Here is an 18,610-nt window from a genome sequence, read left to right as displayed (position 1 = left end):
CCTCCGAATGGCCCACAAACGCTGAGGGTGTGGGGAAAGGCATGATTCCTACACATTCTTGAGAAATCGGCGAAATGACTGTTGTGAAGACTGTGATGAATACAGCAGAGGAAGCGGCAGGACTGTGTGAGAGGCAGGGGAGATGCCCCAGAGGGTGCAGGATCTGTGCGCTCAGTCCCCGCAGCCACTGTGGGGGAGCTGGCAGGGAACACATGGTGTAACAGAGCAGCCACTGTCCGGGAGCCTTGACCCCAGAGGCTGGCTCACAGGCTCACTGCTCCTCCATCAGTCAACTGAATTCAAATGTCTGTCCCCAGCCTGACAGCCCCGCTCACAGCCGCTGCTGAGCCCAGCAGGAGCCTGCCTTCTCCTGGAAGCAGCTCCTGACTCCTCGGGTCTTGCTCTGAGCGCTTATTGCTCCTAGAGTCAAACCCTTGAGTCTTCTTAGATGACTCCATGACTCTGAAGCTTGCCTCCACATCCAGTCATCATGTGACCCACAGGCCTGTGCTGAGGGCACGCCGCCTTGCTCAGTGCCTGCTCCCGAGGGGCTCGCACCTGTCAGAGGAGACACAGGAGCAGGCCTGGGCACACAGCACTGTGCCATCGGTGCATCTGCAGGAGTCCCTGGTGTCAAGGGAGCCAGGGGAGGGACCCAGCCCAGGGAGAGTTGGGAGAGTCCAGGAGCCGGCCCAGAGCAGCAACACCCGAGCTGAGTTTTGAAAGCAGTGTAGGATTCAATGTCAGGTCTGTTCCAGCTAGACCAGCCCACGTTCCCACAAGCCCACTATGTGCAGGCACTTGCTCAGCCCTAGAGACATAAACAGGAGTGAAAGCCTGTTAGCAATATGTGTGGGGCAGAAGAGCACTTGGAGAAAAGGGAGTGAAGATTGTCCCTGCTAAACGTCAAATTGTAGCACACACACACACACAGACTCACACGCGTACCCACTGGATAGGATTAGCTGTCTGTGGGAAGAGTCAAATTGTGTGTTTGTGTAGGATTTCAGAGGTAGGGAGTACTTAGTGCCCCCAGCATGCAGATCTCTCAGGGCCTGTGTGTGAAACAGGATCAACGGAATCACAGTGTGGGGACAAGTTCTATGAAAAGAAGGAGCAGTCCACAGGAAGCATGGGACAGAGAAGTCCCCACAGAGCCAAAAGCTATCCTGCTTGGGGAAGGGACAGTGGCCTTTGAGTGTGACAGTCCCACTGCTAAGGGTGTCCAAGGAGTGAGGAGCAAGGATCCAGGGCCTGGAAGGCCTCCCAGACCCTCAGGCTCCATCTCAGTCTCTCGTCCCTGCTGCTTGTGGAGCCACCACACCGTCCACTCTCTTGTGGATGGGCTTTCTTTATGCCTGGGGACCGGGGCCACCTGCTGCCCTTCAGAGATCCTGACAGCTCCATAGAAGAAAGGAAAGGGATTCTCCCTGGCCATAAGTATTTAGAATGCAAGGCATGACTTCTGGTGATGGCCAAGTCACTCCCATTGGAGCAGCCCTCCCGCAGGGATTAACTATAAACTGTGGAAAATGTATAAAAAGACAACTACCCAGAGGCACTGGGAAGTGACCAGAGCAACAGAAATTGGAGGTCAGCTGACACTTGGAAGAAAGGAATGGCACTGGTGAATTTCTCATTCTATAGACCCTCACCTGAAGGCAAACCTCAGTTGATGCTGTGGGGACAGAAACTCTGCTAGGAACATACAATCCTACTAGCTTGAAGAACAGGAGGACAGAGTTCTGGACAACCAGAGGATCTGGAAAGTGAAAGGAGAAATTCTAGAAAGAAGAGAGCCAGGAAATGAGGCCAAATTCTAGGTTTGAACTCTGCTCAGATCCTTGGCTGACCCCTAACTATGCATGAATGGGACAGACTTCAAACAACCCAGAAGCCAAGGCAAAAAGGACTGACCTGAGATTTCAGTGTTTTCCCACTGCAGGGAGACAGAGTTTGATTTTAGCCAAACTCAGTGCCCCTTCAAAAATAGTACTCCCGAGCTGGTGCCTTATCAGTATCTAGGCGGAGTGTTTTGGAAGGAGTTAAGGGGCTGTAGCAAACGCCCTCTCTGCTGTCATGGCCCGGCATCGGAATGTTTGAGGCTATGCCTATGATGAAGATTTTGAAGATGATGATCTCTATGGCCAGTCTGTAGAGGATGATTATTGTATTTCGCCATCAACAGCTGCTCAGTTTATTTATTCACAGTGTGACAAACCTTCCGTTGAGTCTGTAGAAGAATATGATCATGACGATCTGAAAGAATCTTTTAATTATGTTTTGAACCATCAGCTCAGTGGATTTGATTAAGCTCGTTTTTATTCATGCCTTGATCACATGAGAGAAGGTAATTGGAGATGCTGTGCCAGATGAAATATTAATTGAATCAGTTCTGAAGAACAAGTTTGATGTGCAGAAGCCTTTGTCAGAGGTTCTGGAATAAGATAGCATGCAGAATTTGAAGGACAAGAATGAGGGAAGAGTATCTACAGGAAAGATAGCAAAAGGTAAGGAGTCTTATTTTCTTCTTCTGAAGTTTCAGCTGATAATGTTCAAAGTTCTTATCCTCAGTCAGCAAATCGTTTGGATTATAGTAGCAAACCCTTTGACTTTTCCAGCTCAGTAGGAAAATACGGATTATCTCATAATTCTTCAGTTCCAAGTCACTGTTTACTCCATAGGAAAAAGAAACTTGACAGACTTAAAAGTGAAAAGAAACTAGAATCATGTAGGTTAACAAAAGAACTTTCACTAGCTGACCTAATTCATGATATGTCAAGAGATTCCTGTGAAAGTCAGCCATCAGTCAGATTATCATCTACAGACAGTCTGGAAAGTCTACTTTCAAAGAAGCTAGATGCTAATTTGTTGAGACTTCATGCATCTGAATGTGCTTCCAAAGATGATTCTGCATTCAAAGAAATACCAGATTTAAAGTCCATAATGATAAAGAGTACAACACCGAATAATTCTTTATATATTCAAAGTAATTCACTATCTGATTTTTAAAACATTCCAGTACAGGACAGTTTAGGAAGTTCAGATAATCCTTTGGGCTTAACTAGCTCGCCGGAAAATATGACTGTTGATAATTTAAATGCTAGTAAAGAAACTGAAGTTGGAAGTGTTTCTTTAGTTGAACAAAGTGCCAAGAATTACATTTTTTAAAATGATAATTTGCAGTTTTCTCAGTGTGAAAGTCCATCCCTAACTGAACTGTTTTAGGAACACAAAGAAAACAATATAAGCCAGTGCTTTACTTTGTCTGACCTTTGTAACCAGTCATGTGTCAGTTTCACAGATCTAAGTTTGGGATCCTTTCCCCTGTCACAATTAGCAAATCACTGTCAGTCTTCACCCGGAATATCAGAATAACAGGATCTCTGTTGTCATTGGCATTTCCTAAAGCTTCTCCCACAAGAGACCTTGAGAATTTGTCACTTTCTGAATTGATTGCAGAAACAATTGATGTAGACAACTCTCAGATTAATAAAGAGTCCTGTGAGGTCAGTTTATCTGAAGTGAGGTCTCCTGGAGTAGATTCAAATATTGATCTTAGTGTCCTTATAAAAAAACCCAGATTTTGTTCCAAAGCCTATAATAGACCAATCCATTGCTCCATCATCACGAACTAAAGTTCTAAGTTCAAAGCTAGGGAAGAATCCCAATTTTGCTAAGGATAATAAGAAAAAGAATAAAGGCTGTCTGACTAGGAAACCACCTTTTTCTCTGTCTTGGACCAAGACCCTTGCTGCTAGACCTTCAGCTTTTGCCTCAACACTGTGTCCTCGTTACCCACCGAAAAGCTGCAAGCGACGCACCCTTGACCTCTATAAGACGTTTCTTTATAGTAGACAAGTTCAAGATGTAAAGGACAAAGAAATAAGTCCTCTTGTAGCGATAATACCATTTGACTTCAAATCAGCATCACCTGATGACATTGTAAAAGCTAATCAAAAAAAGCATTTACTAGAGAATAGTAACAAAAGGAAAACTTGATTATTGTTGTAGAGCTTTTTATTTTTAAAGTCTTCAGAGGATCACTTTACATTATGGGATTCAAATTGTGGTTTTCATGAAAGTTGTTGTAGATCAGTTGATTAGTTGATGCATATTTTTGAACTGAATTTTTTTTTAACTATGTCTTCTTTCTTTTTTTTTAATCAATGTTGACCAGGTTGGCCTCGAACGTGTAGCCTCACCTCCCCGAGTGCCAGGTCAACCAGCCTGAGCCACAGCAGCTCCCAACTATGTCTTCTTTCAGTGATAACTGGCTTTATTTAAGTTGGTAACCTATACTGAGTATATGTTTACAAAGTGGATATGGAAACTGGATGTTGTGAAATCAGACCTCAGATATTTTTGTTTGAAGCATTCAACTTTCTATGTTTTTTATGATGAAATATTTTTTTCTATGAAATATTTTTGTGCTTTGTTCATAAACAAAAATGCCAGCACTTGGAATTATTATACTTTAGTGTGAAGATTATTCTTATGTGGCACAGCACAGTTGAGACATTATATTTTAAAATATGATATAATTCCTAGTTTTATTATTTTCTGTAGATAAATACTAAAATTTTTCTATTAGAAAATCTTAAAATTCCTGACTTTTGAGAGTACTGTGGAGATTGTTGAAATACATTTTTAATGATAATAAAATGAAAATCTTTTAAGGGACCATGTAAATACAGAAGTTGGATTTATATGTGAATTATTTTTATACATTTTTAAAACCATTTGTCCTAAATAAACACTTCAAAATAAATATATAAAAAGTGTAAACAAAACCTCCGCAGTTCTGGAACTGGGTCTCCCACTGGCCGCACTGGGAGGAGGGACCGTGTCTACTTCATCACCACATCACCTGAAACTCCTGGCAGGCACTGAGTCAGTATCACTGAATAAATACATGTTTCACAGGCCCCAGTCCTGATTGATTGGCACTTAGCACCCGGCTTGTAAAGCCAATGCCAACCCCATCCCAACTCATCAGAAAAGACCAGTGCTGCCAGCTGGACCTGACTCACTGAGCCCACGCACACAGTCATGGCTGGTGTGAGTGAGGCTTTGACATGTGTCTCTCTGACTGACAGGGAAGGAGCGGCTTGCTGCTTGCCTTGGAGTTCCTGTTCAGGAAGCTGCCCAGTTTTTGGAGAGTTTTTTGCAGAAGTACAAGAAAATCAAGGACTTTGCCCGAGCAGCTATTGCCCAATGTCACCAGACAGGTGAGTTGGCCACAACCAGAGCTCCCTGCTCCCTGCCCACCCTCTGTGGGAGGATGGGGGGACAGCTGCGTGGTTGGTGTGCGGGCGGGCCCTGGGTCCTGAGGTTGTTTTGGGGGCCTGGGTGAATCCTCAGCTCTTGTTGAACAAATAGGGCTGAAGGTTCCACACAAGAAGGGACAAGAGTCTGGGCGGCTTGAAGCAACACAGTGAACAAACTTGAGTGACTAGATGGTGGCTGGGCAGATAAGTAAAAACAGATACAAGCCTGCACCTGGAAAGGGAAAACATGGGTTCTTATGAAAAGCACTGGAATATTTACAAATATCACCACAATCAGGTCACGAAGGAAACCCAAACAAATTTCAAAGAATATCAAGTATTACATAGTCTGCGACCACAGTGCAATGAAAAGGTGGTTTCATACATGTATGTCTGAGTATATGTAGCCATCCTTCCACCTACCTATTTGGAAATTGATTATACTCCTGATAATTTAGGATTAAAAAAAGAAATCCTAATAAAATGACAAAAAATATTAGAAATAAATTACAGTAAAAGTATCTCATCACAAACTGGGATGTGGCTAAGCTGACGCCTCACTTAGAAGTAAAGGAATATTTTAAAGGAGTATTTCTTAAAGAAAGAGGAGGTTGTGGGCATAAATGAGTTGTGTGCTACACAAGAAATCTGGAAAAGAGCAGCAGGGAAAAAAGGGAAGAAATCAGTGGGAGAGCAGAAATTAATGAAATAAACAACAAAGAGGAGGATGAATGACAGACACAGGAAGAGCACTCACGGCACTCAGCACTCACTGTGAGTGAGGAAATCAGCCGGAGAGTTGGCCTCAGCAGGACCAGCATCTTAGATGCTGTGGCCTGTTTCCTCTGGGTGCCGGCAGTGTCTGTGTGGCAGCCTCGTGGACCCTCTCCGTGAGCCTCTCCCAGTGACTTGTTGATGACTTTTCACTCTGGGGCCCGTGCCCAAGCCCCGTGAGCTCCGGGCAGCCCTGCTACAGGCTCCTTGTTGGTCTGACAGCAGACAGGCAGGTGGGCAGCATCTGTGCCACAGCCCACGCTAGCCCAGAAGGGGAGCCTCCACAGCGCCTGAGACACAAGCCACTTGCTCCCATGGAGCTTACAGTCCTTGGGGGACATGGTAAACCCATAAGCATCCAGACAAGGACAGGAAGGTGGCGTCCAGGCGTGAGAGGAACAGAGCCGCAGCAGAGGCCCCAAGGGAGCTGTGCCAGCCTCCACCTCATGGAGCTGGCGACCTGAGCAGAGACAGGGCCAGGAGGAGTGCCAGCATGGGCCAGAGAACAGGTAGGGCTGGGTAAGCCCAGACCATGCATGACACTCCACAGAGAAAGAACCCGAGCTTTGTCCTTCAAAAATGATTCCAGTCACGATGTGGGAAAGAGATTTGAGATGCAGTCAAAGCCACCCCTGAGAATAGTCTAGAAGCATGCAGGCATTAATACAGTAACTGAGGAGGGGTGGAGAGAGAATGGTAGGTAAGAGATGTCAAGGAAGCATCAAAAGCTCAGGAGCCAGCTGGGATCTCAGATGCCCCTCTGGCCACAGCCCTCAGGGGTCAGTGCTCTCCACAGGGCACTTGGCTGCCCCGGCTGGAGCAGACTCACTCGTGCTGGCCGTCCCAAGGCCCTGGCAGAGGCCCTGCAATGTGCTCATGTCCTTCTACATTTTGTAAAGATGTCAAAAGCAAAGTGTTTCAGCTTCATTTGGCTAGGACTGCTGCCTCCACCGCTCTTTCTCCACCACACACCTTTCTATGCCAGGTGGCATCAGTGGGGCCGCAGCCAGTTGAGCTGGCAGCTCACTTAATGCGGATTTTCCTGCCGGTGTTCCTGTGGCCCCCGGCTTTCTCTCTGTGTGGTGTCGTGCTAGCCATCCTGGCACAGGAGTGGCTTCCAGGAGCGTTGGTGCCATGCGAGCATCACCACAAAGGGCCAGGGCCGGAGGGCATCTCGAGTATGAACAGGAGCTACAGGCACTGGCACTGGAAGCACTGGGTGGAGGAGAAATGAGGTTTGAAATGTATGGAGTCAGGAGACCTCTGCCTTAGGCCACAAGGGAGTCACTGGCTTCAGGGTTTGCACCCACCATGAAGAACCAGAAAACCGGGCAAACCAGAGAGCAGCCGTTTCCAACACTAGATAGTGGGTAGCGTATTACTCTTGTCTCTGAAAGAAAAGAGGCAAATGAGCTAAGTCCTAAGAATGCCCTGTGTCTAGAGGCACAGCCCACGTGTGGAGGGGGAGCCAAGCAGACTGCAGAGTGGTCTCGATGAGTGGAGGAGACATGGATCCAGACTTGGGAGGCAGATGCAGCTGGATTTTGCAAGCCAGAGTGTCAGAGAGGAGGGAGCTAGAGAGAGAGAGCGCTTTGTAAATCTTCAAGGAGTTCCCCCTTGTGTCTGTTTTTGAACACTAAGATATGCATACATTGAGTGAAACACTGCAGGACTCGGCACAAAAACTGCTGGGAGCAGTAATCTGGATGATTCCAGAACTCACATGGCACTAGGAGATGTTTGAGTTCTGACCATCCAGAACAGAGAGTCCTTGTTAGACACCTGGGATATTCAGCAGAGGCCTCAGAAGGGCCACGCTTCAGAGGCAGCTCTAGACTAGCCCTAGATTACGGCTATTCCAAATCCACTCTAACAGAGCTTAGAAGCAAACCTCAAAAGGATCAAGATGATTGACAAGTAACTTAAGCCTGCCAAAACACCCTCAAAAGGAAGACAGCACACCCCAGCATTCAACAACATAAAATTCACAATGCCCAGCATCCGGTCAAAAGTCACTAGACCGACAAAGCACCAGGAGCTGAAAGGGACCAAGTCAGAGCAGAAGATCTCTCGTGTCCTCACTGCCAGTCCCTCTTAAGAATCTTGTATATTGCCTGGCATGTAGTAGGTACTCAATCCCTTGTCACTTTCATGATTATTATAGATGTGGGAAATTCTTCTCATCCTCAGTCACAAGTGGAGGATTTATTTCCCACCCACATCTAGTTAAAGCAGAAGTCCTCACTGGTCAGGAATATAGTCAGCTAACACAGCATGTTTGTGTTCATTTTCTTTAAAAGAGCCCCCAAATTGCATACACTTCAGGCCACTCAAGATTGGATCTGCCCAGTGCAGGGTCTGGACCTGACTCATCCCCCTCCTTGAGGATGTGGGCTGACCACTTTCTCCTCCATCCCACACAGCCCAGAGTTACTCCTGGGCCCAAGGCCTCCACATGGCTTTGCAAAAGCTGCCCTCCCTCGTCCTATGTGAGATCCAGGTGCAGCTGGAAACCAGGAGAGTGCAGAGCTGAGAGTGCAGAGTGTGGCCAGGGGCAGTGGCTCCCCACTGTAATCTCAGCGCTTTGGAGGCTGAGGCAGGTGGATCACCTGAGGTCAGGAGTTCAAGACCAGCCTGGCCAACTTGGTGGAACCCCATCTCTACTACAAATACAAAAAATTAGCTGGGCATGGTGGCAGGTGCTTGTAATCCCAGCTACTCAGGAGGCTGAGGCAGGAGAATTGCTTAAACCCAGAAGGAGGAGGCTGCAGTGAGCCGAGATCGCACCACTGCACTCCAGCCTAGGTGACAGAGTCTCACTCTGTCTCAAACAAACAAAAAAAAAAAGCGCAGAGTGCCCAGCAGCAGACCCTCATTTTCCCACTGCAGAGCCCACTTGCCCCCGCGATAGACCCGAAGGGCCCAGGAGAGGCTCGGAGTCTGCACTGCAGTGCGGCTGTCCCTCTGGGGCCTCTGGACCTGGCCCGAGGGAGCTGCACCTGCTGTGGTGCCTGTTTCTGTCCCTCATCTGCTTTTGCTGTGTGTGACTCAGGCTATGTGGTGTCCATCATGGGCAGAAGGAGACCCCTGCCAAGGATTCACGCTCATGACCAGCAACTCCGGGCACAAGCAGAGCGACAGGCAGTGAACTTCGTGGTGCAAGGTACCAGAAGCCTTTTACCTGTAGTTCTGTGTCCATTTGCTTCTTGGGTTTTAGCAGCTGCAGGGCTGGGTGGCACCCACCGATCACTGTTGTGGTATTTCCTGCTCATCACAAACCTCCTTGCAGGAGCTTACACTACCCATGTCCTGCCTGGCAGTTACTGTTATGGGGCGTGACGGGACATGGTCATCTTTGTAGCTAGGATGATTCCCGCAAGAGCTGGGCCCAGGCATTACGGTTCCCCATATCTCTGCGGTGGGAAACTGAGGCTTCAAGGGTTTAGCAGACCTGGAGCTCAGTTCCTTGGCACTTGGCCTAGGCCCTTCCATCCTCCCTATGCATGCCTGGCAGGGGTGAGGCCTCCGGGAATAAGGCACCCAAAACCCAGGTGCGCTGCAGAAGCAAGAGGGCGGGAGGAGCAAGGACGAAGTGTCTGCCTGCAGTCGTCTGTGGCCCTGGCACTCAGACAGCTCAGAGCCAGCACCTCTGTGTGGAGGCACCATGAGAGCTGTGGCGATGGTGCAAAATGCTGAGTGTACCATGAACTGCGTGCCATGGGACCTCAAGACAGCACCCACGTGCCCCATAGGCTCCGCTGCTGACCTCTGCAAGCTGGCCATGATCCATGTCTTCACTGCAGTGGCTGCTTCCCGCACCTTGACAGCCAGGTCAGTGGGTGGTGGTCTCCCAGGGTTTGGATGGGAGGGTTAGTGTTCTGTGGGAAGACCCCCTGGGGGCTCGCGATTCTGACTGCTTACCATCTGTTTATCGGGCCCCCATCCCCTCCCGAGGCTCTCAGCCCATGGAACGCCCTGGGAGCTACTCACAGCAGGCATGCAGACAACAACTATCCATCCACCCGTGTGGGGCGCAGATGAGGCCTCTCCAGACAGAAATGCTGTCTCCCCTAGACCCCTCCTCCTCAGGGTGTCTGCACAGCACAGGGGCACCCCTTGGGGCTGCCCACCCCAGAGGCAGGCGAACCCCTCAGCCCCTTGAGCAGGACCCTGGGGACTCCAAACTGCCCCCACTCCTACCTGCTGCTGCCACCAATGCCAGGCAGTGTGCCCCACGTCCAGCTCTGGCTGCAGCCCCGAGCCCAGAGCCAACATTCAGACGTGCCTTGGTGGTGGGGGCTCTGCTGTGGCTGCCCCCCAGGACACAGCTGTCTCAGGCCTCTGTTCCTGCCTCAGTTATTCCCCCAGGGCACATACCTCAAGAGTGTGGGTGGCCAGGGGACAAGCAGCCCTCTCCCAGCCACCTCCCCCTTGCCAGCCAAGGCCTGGGGGTGCTGCAAGTGGTGACCCAGACACCTCCTCTCCTCATTCTCCTTGTGTGGGATCCCCTCAGGAGTCCCGGAGCCCCTTCTGGGAGCTAACCTGCCCCAGCCCCCCGCAGTGTCAGCCCTCGAAGGGCCTCTCGCCGTCTGACGTACCATGAACGTTTTCCTACCCCCACCCTAAGAGCCCTCAAGCTCTTGGCGCCAGTCCCGTGGGGGCAGCCTCTGCAGACCAGGGTGCACCTGCCACTGCAGATGCATCCAGGAGGGGAGCCCAGGGTGGGCTGAGGCAGAGGCTTCTAGAAGATGTGGCTCAGGCCTCCCCAGTGTGCACGCCCCTGCCTTTGGGTTGTGGGTCCTGCCTACAGGTGGCTGCTCTTTTCCATCTGAGCTTTTACAACTTTCTCTTGGCTTTTGATGTTATTTTACATTCTCAAGGCATGATTTTTTGCCTTATCAGAGATCCCTCATTTCTCTTTAAAAGTGGCCTCCTGATGTCTTCACAAACTCCCTCCTGTCACTGTGGCTTTCAAGCCTGTGCCCTTCCAGTGATTTCTGCGACTTTGTGCAGAACTGTGTCCCCAGCAATGGCCCTGCCCAGGCCAAGGTGTGACGCCCAGCAACGGAGAGGAGGGGGTAGTCCCTAAGTCCACCGAATCCCAGCTGGCTCCTCCCCTTGCAGCCCCTCTGGGTACTTCCTCTGGCCCACAATCACCCAAAACCTTCAGGAAAAAGAAGCCCAGAAGGAGGCCGAAGCTCAGGCTGTCATCCCAGAGAGGGAGGATACCTGAGACCTCACGGGGTCTAAGCCCCGCCCCAGCCATGGGGTCTAAGTGCCGCCCCAGCCACGGGGTCTAAGCGCTGCCCCAGCCACAGGGTCTAAGCACTGCCCCAGGGGTTCTGCTTACAGCTTCACTGGGCTGTGGGCTCTCAGTGCTGCTTTCTGCAGTAACTGAAGTGGTCAGGAGGCAGGAGTGGGGCATTCGAAGATTCACTCTTGGCTGGGCACAGTGGCTCACGCCTGTAATCCCAGCACTTTGGGAGGCCCAGGTGGGTGGATCACCTGAGGTCAGGAGTTTGAGACCAACCTGGCCAACATGGCAAACGTCATCTCTACTAAAAATACAAAAATTAGCCAGGTGTGGTGGCGCACACCTGTAATCCCAGCTACTCAGGAGGCTGAGGCAGGAGGATCGCATGAACCCAGGAGGTGGAGGTTGCAGTGAGCCGAGATCGCACCACTGCACTCCAGCCTGGGCGACAGCGAGACTCTGTCTAACAAAAAAAAAAAAAAGAAGATTCATCTGGCCACCCCAAGGGTCTGCCCAGGTGGGCTGGGGCCACAGGACGGTACGCATTCACCACCTGCAGTCCCCGTGACAGGGAAGTGGCGTTCATTCGTGCCTCTTGCTGCAGATCCTAAAAAGACCAGAGAGGTCGGGCTCAGAGCAGGAGGCCGGTGGCCAGTGTTCATAGGCCTCTGTGCCATGGCTCGGCTGTCCTGTCTGTCTCTTCTGATGCAGGCCCTTTATGAAAAGGCCTTCCTGGGTTTCAGAACGTGTCAGTGCTGTGACGGTCCCTCACCTGGGCCTTCTCAAGGCGGGTCTGCATGAGGCCACCATGCGCCCACTCTCAGGATGAGTCCACAGAGCAGTTCAGCAGGGCTGGGGCCATCCCTTGCAAGGGAGCTGCCCCTGCAGGCTCCAGACAGGCAACGCGGTGAGGCTCTTCTGGAACATTCTCCTACTGGTGCAGTGATCTCAGGCCATCCAGATGGAGAACACGGCAGCTCTGTGGCCGACCCCTCTCAGGAACAGGGATGAGAAGTTGCACCAGAGGCCCAGTCCCTTCTGGAACACAACAGGATCCAAGGCCCTGCATTCATCCACCCCACACGGAGACGACGACAGACGTCCTTCTTCTTTCACCTGTGCCCCATTTCCCAGTTAGAAGCACGGTCATGTCTCAGTGGCTGCAAGAATGATGTGTGAGTGACTGACAACTACACCTATTCTTAGGTTTCTGCCACACCAGCAGCTCAGAATTTCACAATGTAATTTCAAGAAGTGTGAAAACTGCTTCTGCTAAATCTGGAAAAAGTTACAAGTGCCTTTTCTGAGGTTTCTGCCCATTTGAAAAGTAAGTCCTCTTGGGAGACAAAGACTTCTGCCCGAGGCCTTGAAGTTAGTTTAAGACAAGCTTGCTGGTGCTGACAGCCTGGGGCTCTGTCTCCTCTCTGACTTCTGGAAGGGCAGTGCCCACGGCCCCTAGCCAGAGGCTGCACATAAAGCATAGGCCCACCTCCCCCTCCCTGGGGGCAGCCTGCTTGAGGGTGTGAGCACCACCGTACCGCTGTCTGGTCGCACGTAGTGTCCTGTGGATGTACACCCAGGAGGATGCGCACTTGGTCATCAGGGACACAGGCCCAAGCTACAGCAGCTCAGACTCCAGAAAGCAGATTTTTCTCCCGTCATGAGAAGTCCAGAGAACAGTGGTTGCTTTGTTTCAGAGGCTCAAAGCAGCAGGACCAAAGTCCCTCTGGCTCCCTGGTCATTCCCTCCTGGTGCTATGATGGAGGTTGCTGCTCCAGCCCTCACACCTTGCAGGCAAAAGGAGAAAGTAGTGGCGGTCAGAAGAGTATCTGCCCCTGGCAGCCCTTTACAGTCAGCCCTTTGAAGAGCCTTCCCTTTTAGGAGCTTTCCTGGAGTCTCCTTTTCCATCCCACTCCTTACCTCGCTCCCTGCTAAGGAAAAAAAAAAAAAAAATAGCCTCCTTGGAAGTTGAAGGGAATGCAGTCCTGGGCCACCCTGCCTGAGAGACAGCCTGGGAAATGTCCTTTGTAGCTGAGGACACAGCCCCATCTCCACCCCACCCAGCAACAAAGGGGCCAACATGAAGAAAGAGAGGAAGGGCAGATTGGGGCAGATCACCGGAAATCTCTGTTGCAAAGTCCGCATCCCCTGTGGAAAGTGCCAGCACAGCCCACCTGTACCCTGGGGCTTGAAGGCTGCCCCTCATCCTAGCTGGGGCTCTCCGTCACATGCCCGTGACTACTGCCCAGCGAGGGCTCCCATGCAGCCCAGCTCCCTAGGGCCCTGGGCCCACTGTGCCCGTCTGTGCCAGCCAAGGACAGGCAGCAGGGGCGAAGATAGGACATGACCCCTGCCCCTGAAGGCTCGATCCAGGAGACAGAGCCAAGGTCACACAGAGGATAGAGTGTGTGGGACCCCCTGACACCCCATCCTTCCCAGCAGCTCATCCTGTGAGTTACCCACACCGCACGTCCCCTCCCGAGGGCACAAGGTGAGCTGCCTGTGTCCACCCCACAGGAGAGGCTGGCAGTAGGTCTGGGGGCAGCAGGCCTCAGCAGAGGTCTCACATCACCAAGATTTGAGGCATCATCTGTCCAAGGTGTGTGTCACCCATTTCCAAGGAGCATGTGGAGCTGCAGCGCCCTGGCCGAATCCAGCCCCGGCGGGGTCTGTGTGGCCAGCGTGACGCGGGCCCTTAAGAGATGATCGCCCGGAGCCATGACCCATCCGCCTTGTGCATGCTTGCACTTGCACTTGAATCTGTAAGCCCCGCCCCAGCGACCTGCCCCTGGCAGTGCATTTCCCCTGAATCTCCTCCACTCGGGTCCCACTTGCTCTCCCTGCTGATGCCCTGGGAGGGGCACCTGAGGGGCTCCATGAAGGAGGCTGGGGAAGGGTGGGGCTTGGCTGGGGCCTGGCTGGGGCTGTCTGGATGCTCACCAAAGCGAGGTCTCCGAGAAGCCCTGAGGGCACAAGAACCTGTGATGTTGTTCGAGGCTTGGCCCATGTCAGGGCCCCCATAACAGTTCACGAGGGGCTGTTTTTCCAGCCCTGCCCAGACTTCAGATGGGACCAACCTGCGTGGGGCGGACACAGGGTGCCCAGCCCCTCCTGCTGGTTGTGCCACCTGCTTCCTCACAGCTGACCAGTCACTTCCAACCAGCCTGTCTCCCTATTGCCCCTTCTCCCAGCTCCCCAGAGCTGTCCTGGTGACAGTGGGTGACCTCAGGCAGTGGCGCCCATAGGCTGGGTCCTCCCCATGCCTCACGGAACCACATCCTCTTGGGCCGCAGTGCCAGAACCACCTTTCAGAAACCTTGGGGATAGCCCCCCCCCCCTCTGCATGCGCCCCTGAGCCCCCACCTCACAGTCCTGGCCTCCCAGGGTGACTCGTTCCCTCCCTGCCAGGCTGGTGGCCCAGATCCATGATGAGCTGCTATTTGAAGTGGAAGATCTGCAGATCCCGGAGTGTGCAGGTAGCCTGGGGCAACACAGGGTTGCTTGGACGTTACAGACAGCTAAGAGGAGGCTCCATGCCCCATGGGCACAGCCCAGGAAAGCCCCCCAGCTGTCTTCCCTTTTGTGGCCCCTGCCCCACCTCATGCTGCTGTGTCACCTGGGTCCTGGCAGGCAGAGGGGCCAGCCTGGGTTTGGGGACCCTTGAAAGGCCCAAGTGGGCTCCACCCTGGGCCACCAGCCCCTCAGAGAGCTCCAAGTGTTCTAGCTGACTGGAAGTCCGGACAGCAGCTGCAGACACCCAAGGCTGCTTTGTCTGAGGCCCAAGGCCTCTATGTCTTGGGAGTCTAGAAAGATGGGGAGTGGGCACTGGGGCCACCTGGGCTGACTGGGGGCTGCGGAGCCGGCAGCAGGTGTTCTTGTTGGGGTGTTGGAGTCACTGAGGCCCCCTAGGCTCAGCACAGACTTCAGGCCTGGGTCCCATCCTGTCCCACAGGCCACCCCTCTCTGCTGAGCTACACGGCCCATAGATGAGTGAGCTCAGGCAGAATCACCGCCAGCGGTCAGCCCAAGGGGTTCTTTCTCTCTCCCTTGGGAGGGCCAGGACCTCCCCACAGCACCCAGCCACTGGTCCCATGGAGACTCCCGTTCTGGCCTCAAAGGGGAGAGGTGAGAGCAGGTGCCCATGTGGACCTGTGCCCCCAGTTCTCCAGGCCAGGTCTGTAAACAGCCGGAGCAGCTTCACGCGTTGGGAGAAGAGGCACGGGGGCATCAGGGCTGGAAGCTTCAGGCACCAACTCTCAAGTGGTGGTCATCATGCCCTCCTGACCCCACCCTCTCCAGGCCTTACTCTTAGGGGTGTGAGGCTCCCATCCGTGGGGCCCACCCAGCCTGCTCCATCCTAAAGCAGGGCTCTGCCACTTGAAAACTGTGTCCAGCCACTCATTTGAAAACACACCCATCTTACGTGACCATTTAACAAGTATAACGTGTGCTCAGCTGTAGGTTAAAAAAGGAAAGAAAACGTTCTCAGACGGCCTTGTTCCCGGGAGCAGCTTCCTCCAGCTGGCCTGGCAGCTCCTGAGGCAGGCTGCAGCCTGTGCACTGCTCTCTCAGGAGCACTCGGGGCCAGGGACTGCAGGGCCTGGGGAACTGGGGGTCAGGTGGGGCCTGCACCATCCCTGAAGGGCTGGGGGTCAGGTCATGTCTCCCAGGCGGCGTGTAGCGCCCAGCATCTCTGCCCTGCCTGCCCTCCCGAGGGCCCCACAGGGAGCGCCCCAGCTGAGTGCCAACTCAGTCCCACGCCTGCTGCCCCTCTCTGAGCAGCAGTTGCTTGGGATCACGCGCTCAGTCAACAGCACCACCCCACCAGGCACAGGAGAGGGACCAGTTCTCTGCACACTCAGGGTAGCCCCAGCCAGCATGAGGAGCCAACGGTCCAGCTTGGCCTGGGCTGGCTCTCCAGCCTTGCCCCCATAAGAAGGTCCCCAGGGAGGCCCAGGTGCTTCTGCAGGGCTACCCACCATGCACGTGGGCCGTGTGCCCACCTGCTGGCCGACAGCTCCCTGCAGACAGTGACCAGCTCCTGCACAGAAGACATTGAGGACCACAGAGCTTGGGTGGCCGCTGGCCCTGATCAGAACACACCAGGGACAGGTCCCCAGGGAGACCCTCGCTCTGCTGGGGCCATTAGGGCTGGAAAGTTAGGTGGCGCCCACCACGGCTTGGGGCTCCTGTGGCCATCTTTGCATTGTGGTGTGACACAGCACAAAAGGACTGAACGAATGGTTTATCCAGGGGCTCGAGGGTTCAGAGCAAGCCCTGAGAAAGCCTGAGCTTGCGGGTCCCGCCCCCGGCCCCTGCCCAGGCCTTCCCTTTCGTAGGGCTCTGAGCCCCACTGCTGCATGGTGATCCAGGCCCCCACAACAGGGCCAGCCTGCCCATGGCACAAAGCCACTGTTGCCTCAAACTTCACTGAGCAGTAGTGGGAATGGGGGTTCTTGTGTGCCTGGTGGCTCTGGCTGGTGGGGGCTCCCTGTGTCTCCCCCATCCTCCCAGCCCCAGTGGCTCTGGAACAGAGCTGGTATGACGCCTGCCCCACCCCACAGCCCCCAGCTGGGGTGAGCAGAGCCGGAGGGGTAGGGGTGAGGGCCAGTGCAGCGTGGTGGGCCAGGCCAGGAGGAGGGGCTGCAGTGAGGGCCAAGGGGCCTGCGAGAGGCATCCTGGACTGTGGACAGGGCCAGGGGGAGCTGGACTCAGCCTCAGGGGCTGGGCACTCAGGGGCTGCTTGTGGGCATTAAGGTCCCACAGCTGGTTCAGGTGACCGAGTGGACACAGGAAACAAGGGGGCTCAGGGGCTGGGGCAGGACTCGGGCCTGAGAGTTCTCTTGTCTTCGGCTCCCAGGCCCCAAGGCCAAGAGACCAGCCGGGCCTCCTCTCTCTTCTGCACTCTAGCTCTCGTCAGGAGGACCATGGAGTCCTTGGAACAGGTGCAGGCATTGGAGCTGCAGCTTCAGGTGAGGGGACACCTAACCCTGCCCGGTCTCCCGGAGCCCAGGGTGAGGGGAGGCCAGCACTCCCAGGGCAGAAGAGCCAGGCCAAAGGGTGCAGCCCCAGCCCCGAGATGGCCTTGGCCCTGAGATGGCCACTCCACAGCAGGCACAGCAGTGGAGGCTGGGCAGTCCCTGAAGCCCGGGAAGCCCCACCCAACTCCGCTCACTTCAGTGAACAGGGACGGCAGCCAGGGCTGGACCCCTCCCTCCCTGTCAAGAGCTGTGAAGGTTTGGTCCACTCAAGGTCAGGGACCCCCGGGAGGGCTCTCCTGGCCTCTAGGAGCCACCAATCCTCCCGGGGCAGGACCCTGAGGGGCAAGCACAGGATGCCCCAGGACACACCCACCTGCCCAAGGGCACCTTGTCTACCGGCCGTAGCCTACCCACTGGCACAGAGGCCCTGGCAGGTGGGGGAACCTCCGCCAAGATCGAGGTGTCATGACTGGGAGGTGGATGTGGCATAAGCCTGTTATTGGGCGAGTGTGGTGAGTGTGCATGTGTATGCACATGTGTGCATGTGGCTGTCTGATCATGTGTCTGGATGTGTGCACCTGTGTGCTGTAGGCCCTGTCCCCCTGTGTGGGGTCTGGGAGGTGGCTGGGGGTGGCTGGCCCAGGCCTGGGGCTCACCTCTGGCTGCCACCTGCAGGTACCCCTCAAGGTGAGCCTGAGTGTCGGCCGCTCATGGGGACACCTGGTGCCACTGCAGGAGGCCTGGGGCCCTCCGCCAGGCCCATGTCGCACTGAGTCTCCCAGCAACAGCCTGGCTACCCCCGGGTCCCCTGTCAGCACCCACCCCCCAGCCCCGCATTTTTCACCTTCATTTTGTCTGTAGCCCCAGGCAACAGTGGGAGGAGAGAACTGGTTTCCAACAGTCCATTGTGTGGCCTTCCCCAAGGTCACCAGCTCTGTACGCCCCAGGACGCATTAACCCTTTGGGGCTGGGGTGGCCCGTCATCCCCTGGAGTAAATGCCTGTACAAAGCCCTCCTCATCCTTGTCTGAGTGAATTCTTCCTGTGAGTGGGAAGTGCCCCGTCCACAATCCCCAGCCACTTGGCCGGGGCAGGGCTGAGTGCCCCCAGTTGGGAGTGACCCAGGCTGGGTCTGGGCCATACACTCCAGAGTGTGTAGGCACTCCCGGCTCCCTCTCCCATGGATTCCAGGGAAGGGGTCTGCCTCGTGGCTCAGCAGCTGCTCCCCCCTGGCAGGTGTCCAAGAAGCCACCAGCTCTGATGCCCTATGGTGTCACCCCCTGCTGGCTCCCTTCGCTTTAGGAAGCCATGGCCCAGGGCATGCACCGTCCT

At 54.0% G+C, this 18,610-nt stretch overlaps 1 protein-coding gene and 1 pseudogene across 1 annotated transcript in view; both read left to right on the top strand.

Moving 5' to 3' along the window:
* The window catches only part of POLN (DNA polymerase nu), a 166,055-nt gene extending 147,828 nt beyond the window's left edge, over positions 1-18,227 (top strand). The window contains exons 20-25 of the mRNA XM_055246226.2: positions 5,100-5,231; positions 9,097-9,207; positions 9,797-9,875; positions 14,707-14,774; positions 17,209-17,270; positions 17,955-18,227. Of these exons, the coding sequence (XP_055102201.1) occupies positions 5,100-5,231; positions 9,097-9,207; positions 9,797-9,875; positions 14,707-14,774; positions 17,209-17,270; positions 17,955-18,140 (638 nt within the window). The 3' untranslated portion in view covers positions 18,141-18,227. The remainder of the gene's footprint in view (positions 1-5,099; positions 5,232-9,096; positions 9,208-9,796; positions 9,876-14,706; positions 14,775-17,208; positions 17,271-17,954) is intronic.
* On the top strand, positions 2,080-4,002 carry LOC129464812 (uncharacterized; annotated as a pseudogene).
* Positions 18,228-18,610: the final 383 nt, after the last annotated feature.

Source organism: Symphalangus syndactylus, chromosome 16 (assembly GCF_028878055.3).
Source record: "Symphalangus syndactylus isolate Jambi chromosome 16, NHGRI_mSymSyn1-v2.1_pri, whole genome shotgun sequence".
NCBI lineage: Eukaryota > Metazoa > Chordata > Mammalia > Primates > Hylobatidae > Symphalangus > Symphalangus syndactylus.
Note: the sequence above shows the minus strand (reverse complement) of the source record. Positions and strands in the feature narration are given on the sequence as shown.